An 8,756-nucleotide genomic window follows, 5' to 3' on the forward strand; every position below is an offset into this window, starting at 1 on the left:
AACATCGGGACAGGACAAGGTAACGAGCATGCTCAGAACGACCAAATTAACTTAGAGCGGAATGAAGGTTTACATGACAGAGGAATTAAATAGATCGGAAATAAAATGAGAATAAACCAGACACTTACATCAGAGTTAAGTTTAATTCCGAACAGAAATTAGCATTAGGAATTAAGTGTTTACATGGTCGTTTTTCATCACTTTAAAGCAGAATTAACTTTTATTCGGAATTAAACAGGAATTAAAACTCCCATGTAAACACACGGACTGAGAATCTAGAGCAGATAAACATGATCTGAAAGGGATGTCCTGAAGAAATGGGAACAAATCCAGTGAAGAAACGAACCAGGATGTAAAAAGATTTAGATCTGGACTTACCACTGGACTCCTCCTTCACTTCAGTGTCCTTCTCTTCTGTATTGTCACTGTTGGATGAAACATATCACACAGGTTAGTGAGAAAGGGAAGAGTGGGTTAGATGCAAAGACGTCCACGCGACAGTTAACATGCGCGAAGCCAGCAGCCTTTCACATCATCACAAACACAGCAGTGGAAGCAAACCCAATAAAAAGCTGCTACTGGAAGCATGCTGCAGATTTTCTACATTCCACTTCATTTACTTTTCTGCTTTAATGTCTTTTGTCAGTTAAGTCACAATGACGAAGGAGCATCTTCATTGCAGTGAAAGTTCATTTTTCCCTTCTGAAAAATCATCTCCATATCCTTTTTGTCAATTCTGCAAATATTTGCAGTGTGACGTGCCAACAGGTAAACAGTCATTTCTCCGTTAGAAGACTGTTAATCACAGTCTTGTTGACACAGCCTGCAGCTACAGACAGTCAGACTCTGCTGCTTTTTGCTACAAAGATATCGTGTTCTTTTCAGAGGAAAAATATATGAGGCGGCTTCCCACATTTATCATTCAGGGTCACGAAGCAGTCAGGACAGCAGAGGTACTCAGTAACATGACACACTAACGATACAGAATCCACGCACAACGTTCAAGTTTGATTTATTCTTGCAGAACACAAGCTGGTTAAACGGTTTTCTACCGTTTTATTTCTTCTTGCAGAACACAAGCCGGTTAAATGGTTTTCTACCGTTTTATTTCTTCTTGCAGAACACAAGCCGGTTAAACGGTTTTCTACAGTTTTATTTCTTCCTGCAGAACACAAGCCGGTTAAACGGTTTTCTACCGTTTTATTTCTTCTTGCAGAACACAAGCCGGTTAAACGGTTTTCTACAGTTTTATTTCTTCCTGCAGAACACAAGCCGGTTAAACGGTTTTCTACCGTTTTATTTCTTCTTGCAGAACACAAGCCGGTTAAACGGTTTTCTACAGTTTTATTTCTTCTTGCAGAACACAAGCCGGTTAAACGGTTTTCTACAGTTTTATTTCTTCCTGCAGAACACAAGCCGGTTAAACGGTTTTCTACCGTTTTATTTCTTCTTGCAGAACACAAGCCGGTTAAACGGTTTTCTACAGTTTTATTTCTTCTTGCAGAACACAAGCCGGTTAAACGGTTTTCTACAGTTTTATTTCTTCCTGCAGAACACAAGCCGGTTAAACGGTTTTCTACCGTTTTATTTCTTCTTGCAGAACACAAGCCGGTTAAACGGTTTTCTACAGTTTTATTTCTTCCTGCAGAACACAAGCCGGTTAAACGGTTTTCTACCGTTTTATTTCTTCTTGCAGAACACAAGCCGGTTAAATGGTTTTCTACCGTTTTATTTCTTCCTGCAGAACACAAGCCGGTTAAACGGTTTTCTACAGTTTTATTTCTTCTTGCAGAACACAAGCCGGTTAAACGGTTTTCTACAGTTTTATTTCTTCCTGCAGAACACAAGCCGGTTAAACGGTTTTCTACAGTTTTATTTCTTCTTGCAGAACACAAGCCGGTTAAACGGTTTTCTACCGTTTTATTTCTTCTTGCAGAACACAAGCCGGTTAAACGGTTTTCTACAGTTTTATTTCTTCTTGCAGAACACAAGCCGGTTAAATGGTTTTCTACCGTTTTATTTCTTCCTGCAGAACACAAGCCGGTTAAACAGTTTTCTACAGTTTTATTTCTTCCTGCAGAACACAAGCCGGTTAAACGGTTTTCTACAGTTTTATTTCTTCTTGCAGAACACAAGCCGGTTAAACGGTTTTCTACAGTTTTATTTCTTCTTGCAGAACACAAGCCGGTTAAACGGTTTTCTACAGTTTTATTTCTTCCTGCAGAACACAAGCCGGTTAAACGGTTTTCTACAGTTTTATTTCTTCTTGCAGAACACAAGCTGGTTAAACGGTTTTCTACCGTTTTATTTCTTCCTGCAGAACACAAGCCGGTTAAACGGTTTTCTACAGTTTTATTTCTTCTTGCAGAACACAAGCCGGTTAAATGGTTTTCTACCGTTTTATTTCTTCCTGCAGAACACAAGCCGGTTAAACGGTTTTCTACAGTTTTATTTCTTCTTGCAGAACACAAGCCGGTTAAACAGTTTTCTACCGTTTTATTTCTTCTTGCAGAACACAAGCCGGTTAAACGGTTTTCTACAGTTTTATTTCTTCCTGCAGAACACAAGCTGGTTAAACGGTTTTCTACAGTTTTATTTCTTCTTGCAGAACACAAGCCGGTTAAACAGTTTTCTACCGTTTTATTTCTTCCTGCAGAACACAAGCTGGTTAAACGGTTTTCTACAGTTTTATTTCTTCTTGCATTACACAAGCCGGTTAAACAGTTTTCTACCGTTTTATTTCTTCTTGCAGAACACAAGCCGGTTAAACAGTTTTCTACAGTTTTATTTCTTCCTGCAGAACACAAGCCGGTTAAACGGTTTTCTACAGTTTTATTTCTTCTTGCAGAACACAAGCCGGTTAAACGGTTTTCTACCGTTTTATTTCTTCCTGCAGAACACAAGCCGGTTAAACGGTTTTCTATTTTTTGGTGACAAAAAATATTGAACTTTTTTATAATATTCTAATTTTCTGAGATGTACCTGAACATGTCCAAAGCATAGACTGTATATAAAAAGATGGGCGGAGCCTCCGTGACGTCACCCGTAGGTTTCTGAAGAGCTGAATTAAAGCTCGGTGGGCGGTTCCTACCATCACCATCTTGGCAGAGGCATGCGTCTTGTCTCGCCCGGAAAATACAAATATGGGCAAAGAGGTGGAGCTGAGAGGGGGGCTGTGAGCGTCATGGTGGATGATTGACATCGAGCAAACTCCGAGCTTTCTGTAGCTAATAGCTAACCGAGCTAACCCGGAGATAACAGGAGCTAACCAGCTAACGGAGGTAAGCGGGCTAAAGCTAAGTCACGTTGTTAACCGGCTAAAAACTGCGGTTGTTCTACGTTCTTCTGACGTGAAGCGGGAGATCGGTACCTGTCAATCAAAAGGACACGCCCCTAAATATGCCGAACTTCGAGATTAAATTACTTTTTAACTGGCGAGTTAGAAAAAAAATCACTCCCTCCACAGTTGTCATGAAGGTAAACCTGACCTTATAAATCTAAAATGGATTTTAGAACCAGGCTGTAAACATGTTTATTTCTGCTGTGAAGTTGGTCTGTTTAACATGGGAGTCTATGGGGATTTGCTCTGTTTTGCAGCCCCTAGTGGATGAAGGGGGAACTGCAGTTTTATGCACTTCCACATAGGAAGTGCATAAACCGCCGTAGGCTCCGTCCATCTTTCATATACGGTCTATGGTCCAGACGTGCAAACGGAGCTTTCACACGTCTTCACTTTGGTCAAAGAAGCAGATAGCTTCCTGTCCTGTCGTTCTGCTGAAGGCTCTTAACCTCTTTATTACCACCGCGTCGCTGGCGGGTTTGTAGCACACCTTATCACCATCTGGTGGTAATGAAAAGGGGAGTAGACAGATTTTAAAGACCAGAGTGGTTTATTAAGTGACACTGGGGTTATCAGATAAAACAATATGATGAAGGCTGAGTCTATAGCAGCAGGTACTGAGGACTCCACCACTCGCTTGCCTCAGTCTCCTCCAGCTGGTTATCTGTGAGACGCAGGTACTCGTTCAACGCTGCTTGGATTTAGAGATTAATCAGGCGGGTTAAGGCGTCTGTGTCAGTTTCCACAGAGAGAGAGAGTCCACAGCATCTGCTGCTGTAGACCCAGACTGAGTAATAACACCTTATCACATCAGTGTGGCACACAGCAAACCACAACATTATTGTCTTTAGATTCTATCTACTCCCTTTAAGAGCCTTTTTCACCGTGTCTAAATGTGTTTCCCAAATACAAACTGCAATTATTTGCAAACATTCATTTACATCTGCAAAAATGGCTTCATCTGGAGCCCAAATATCTACGACTAAAAAAAACCCTGCTAATAAACAAGACAATGTGCAGAAAAGAGAAGATTTAAGCAGCAAACTGCATGCAGACGTTAGCATTAACAAGCATTTACCGTGTTCACGCCTGGAACTACTGTGGTCATGCAAGAGGCTGGCGGTTTCTAGCGTGAGACAAAGAACACATTGAGATCCATTTGCACAATTTGCTGAGTCATTTTAATATGATGAAGCAATTCTCCATTTCTGCGCTAGTTTTTGCTCTGACGGATTCTTTTCACCGTGAATTCGACTCATTCTTTGTCCCATTCTAGAAGAACCCCGCCGTAGTTAAAAACCAGTAGCGGACCAACCTGTCAGAGGGGGAGAATGACAAGCGCTCCTCACACACCTCCCCCTCCAGGCCCAGACTGCTCCAGCTACTGCTGTTCCCATTGCTGCTGAGGAGAGAAAGCAGGTAATGCACCACCAGAAAGGTTTACACAGTTCTGTTAAAATGCATGCAGTCCTCAAACCACTTTCCCACCTTTCATGTGACCCAAAACCTGCACAGTTCAGTGGAGAAACAACCAAATATGTCAGGGAAATATATATATATATATATATATATATATATAAAAAGAAAAAGTTCACTAATATGCTGCAGAAGCATTTTACACATCTGTTACACATCTCAACACATCAACTAAACCGACATTGATCAGCTACCAATAAACACCAGCTCACAGGGAGTTTAAAAACATCAGACATCAGTCAGAAATGTACAAAATCTATGTTCACTATGTTGAATACTGCACCAACACAGCTATCGAGTGTTGCCCTGATACTATGCATGTACTCGTACCGTGTTCCGACGCGACACTGCCTGATATTAATGTAGAAATATCTGAATTTAGCACAGTCTTGGAGAGTAAAGTTGACTTGGCAGATGTAAAAAGACTAAATAAATCAGATATATGGAGCTACATGCAAGAAGACATCCGAGCTTTGGAGATAAAAATTTATGTTTGCAAATCTAATTAGACAATGGCAGTTATCTGATGACGGATTTCAGATTTTACGTGAGCAGTTGAATCGACTGAGATTTCCAGAAATCAGGATCAGATTTTTGGTGTGGATGTATAAGAGGCTGCAGGAGTTTCTGGTAGTGCTGGTTGTGTCCTACATGAGCTCCCGTAGTCTCCATACGTCTGCGCCATGAGGTGGGGCGCAAGTGGAAAACGTTTCTGATGAAAAAGATTTAAGACTGTTTACAATTTGTACAAAAAAACAAACAAAAATACATCAAGTCTCCAGAAAATGTGAGGGAAAACGTGTTCTGTTCCCATGGTGCCAAGGCTGAACTTTTTGGTCATGATTCCAAAAGTAAAAAGAAGCCCATGCCCACTGTGAAGCAAGGCGGTGACAGCATCATGCTGTGGGGTTGCTTTTTGTTTTCAGCAGGCACTAAAGGTTGTAGACATGGAGGGGGGGTGGGGGGGGGTTCTAAACAGCTCCAAATATCAGTCACTTTTGTCCTGAAAATTTTCAGACATTGAGTCATTTTTAACTTTCAACATGACAGTGACCCCAATCAAACACCTGTTGCCATGGCAAAGGGGTGTGCGCCATCTTGGAGTTTACGGCCAGTTTTTACGCCATTTTTTTCCACACGCGCATTCTGTTTGAACGAACTAGTCCGAGGGGATTCGTGAGATTAACTCCAAATTTGGCAGGAAGCTTTGTGGCAAGTTGGGGACCAAATGATAAAAAAAAAAAAAAAATAAAAAAAAAAAATCTTTTTAATAGGAGAAACCGTGTTACCGTGGCAACCCATGGAAAAAAGCCTTCTCGCCATTTCTTCATGTCTCCATAGAAATACATGCGATCTGCACCAAAACTGACAGCATTCATATTTTTTATGTCCTTAACATGTTACACCTGGCATTGTGGGGGGTGGGGGGCATGAGGATCAGATCCGAAGATGCCGCTTGCTACTTTAATTGTATTTTCTTCCCCATAATTTCTGCTCCTAATCCATTTGTTCTTTACTGATCAGGATAAAAGGAAATGTTCCTGTTTTCCTGTGATGCCACAAGCCGGAGTGGGAGATTCTTCAAATGATGAAGGTTTTTTTCCACTGCACAGTATATCCCAATGAATCATCCATAATGTTGATGGAGACAATTTGCTGCTAAAAGCCCGAGATGTGAGATCATTGCATTCTTGTCTTCACATAACCGTGTTAATCCCGTGGGATCTGCCAGGAGAACCCGCTGGCAACAGAGGCACAACATACACTATCTCTGTAATTAGTCAATGATTGGCCTGCTGGCTGGGACCTGCAACAAACTCACCGAGTCTGAAGACAAGAACATTTCTGATATCTAAAAATACCTCCATTAATCTGCACTGACTCAGCTTTCTCCCTGCGGTTTCACTGACTGACAAGCCAAGGGCTGATTCAGTCAGTCATCCTTTATCCTCGGCGTCTTAATAAGCTCATGGAGGTGTTTTTCTTTCCTCTGCTCAGCGGAAATGTTTACATCATTGAAGTGTCTAATGAAATACACATGATGGACTTTGTTCATGTCGGAACAGAAAACAGAACAGAGGGGAGTTCTCAAAGACACACCTTTAGAAAATATTATGACAGATGAACTCAGTCCTGATGGCCAATTTAAAAAGGTCCCAGCATGGTGTTGCTGTGGTATGTTGGGAAATGTTGTCAGCTTTGCTTCCATAGAGATAGCAAGCAGAAAGGTAAAGCCAAATGAGAAACAACCTGAGGCTCTAGTTGTTGCTGTTTTTGGTCTTTTCTTTGCCAGAAGTCACAGTGGACATTAGCTGCGATCTCCCAGTGAAGCCATAAAGCAGGTTTCCATCGCTGTTGAAGTTGGAACTGCAGCAAATGTCTGATTATGCAATAAAACCATAACAGACAAGGCTTGCTTATATTGAGTTTGCACTTCTCCTGAGATGTTTTGTGTTTCTGTGGAGCTACCATAGACTGTATATAAAGAAATGGACGGAGCCTCTGTGACGTCACCCGCAGGTTTCTGAAGAGCTGAGTTGAAGCTCGGTGGGCGGTTCCTACCATCACCATCTTGGCAGAGACATGCATGTCATCTCTCCCAGAAAATACAAATATGAGCAAAGAGGTGGAGCTGAGAGGGGGGCTGTGAGCGTCATGGTGGATGATTGACATCGAGCGAACTCTGCGCTTTCTTTAGCTAAAAGCTAACCGAGCTAACCTGGAGTTAACAGGACCTAACCAGCTAACAGAGGTAAGCGGGCTAAAGCTAAAGCTAACTTTGGGGGAGAATGTGACCTATTCTAAACATGAAGCTGGAATGTAACAGGATACTTTTAGTCATATATCTTCAGTGCAATTTCTCTAAAAACTGTGGCTGAATAAAAGCGTGTGTATTCCTGCTGCCTCTGACTGAAACATTAAACCCCTGTGAACACCATCCCCTGATAATTCACCAAGTACACAACTCAGATCCTTGCATGATACTTTGTGAATTGTACATAAAAAGATTCCCTACTTTCTAAAAACAAATCAAGTTTAGACACAATCCTGAGCGATGACTAATCGCAGATGTAATAAAAAAATGTCACTGAATACTTTCTGGGAAAAAACTGGGACTACTTATAAAAATAGCCCAAGGCTGATTCTAATATTTCAAACACTTTAGGACCTCTTTGCTGCATCTAATCACGCTGTCAAGCGTCTGCAGAAACCAACAACGGGACCTCAGGCAACAACTGCTGAGGCTGAAATGATTTAAGGCGACAGATTGAGTAAAAATACTTTGTCTGACTAAAAGTCAGGGGGATGAAGCTTTCACAACATTATTTAAATCCAGATTATCCTGAAGAAGTTTATGTGATTGATGAGTATTTTTTGTTTGCTACTTCAGGGACAGTCAGGAGATCCAGGTTTTGCCTTCCAGCAGGCAAACTGGGTGTCTGTGAAGTGGTTTCTACCTGTCGCTGAGATGGAGGAAGCTGCTGTTGTCGTCTGGGTGATCATCTTCAAAGCTCAGGTTAGACCAGCTGCCCAGACTGTCGTCTCCAACACTCAGCTGCTGGGATACGGTGGACTCGGTGGCTTCCCTGCCCGATGCACTAGAAGAGGTTTCAAAAGAAAACACAGAAAGACAAAAAAATTATGCAAACAGTCGCACTTACAGATACATGACAGCAATAATATGTTGCAGTAAAATGGTAAACCAGCATCTTTTGTGATTATCAAACAAAGCTGCTGTAATGTGACAGAATTCACGCATGGTCTTTGAGATGAGCTAAATCAGGGATCTGCAACTCATCTATCTTCAATTCTTTTGTCCCGGCCGGAGGAGAAGAGTGAGGAATTCTGCAGAAACAAGTTAATTTATGTTCATTGCCAGCGATTCTAACTCACCTGGACACTTTATTTGTGATAAGGAAAATGTAAACAAAAGTTGCTG

At 41.5% G+C, this 8,756-nt stretch overlaps 1 protein-coding gene across 2 annotated transcripts in view; it reads right to left on the minus strand.

Moving 5' to 3' along the window:
• akap11 (A kinase (PRKA) anchor protein 11) overlaps positions 1-8,756 on the minus strand; it is a 33,347-nt gene that overhangs the window by 4,542 nt on the left and 20,049 nt on the right. The window contains exons 8-10 of one of the 2 annotated variants that reach the window (XM_079254611.1): positions 8,275-8,415; positions 4,656-4,739; positions 379-425 (exon numbers count right to left, since the gene is read on the minus strand). In XM_079254611.1, coding sequence (XP_079110737.1) covers positions 379-425; positions 4,656-4,739; positions 8,275-8,415 — 272 coding nt within the window. Of the gene's footprint in view, positions 1-378; positions 426-4,655; positions 4,743-8,274; positions 8,416-8,756 lie in introns of both variants that reach the window. The other variant, XM_079254610.1, reaches the window with a different exon arrangement.

This window comes from Telmatherina bonti (assembly GCF_933228915.1).
Source record: "Telmatherina bonti genome assembly, chromosome: 15".
Lineage (NCBI taxonomy): Eukaryota > Metazoa > Chordata > Actinopteri > Atheriniformes > Telmatherinidae > Telmatherina > Telmatherina bonti.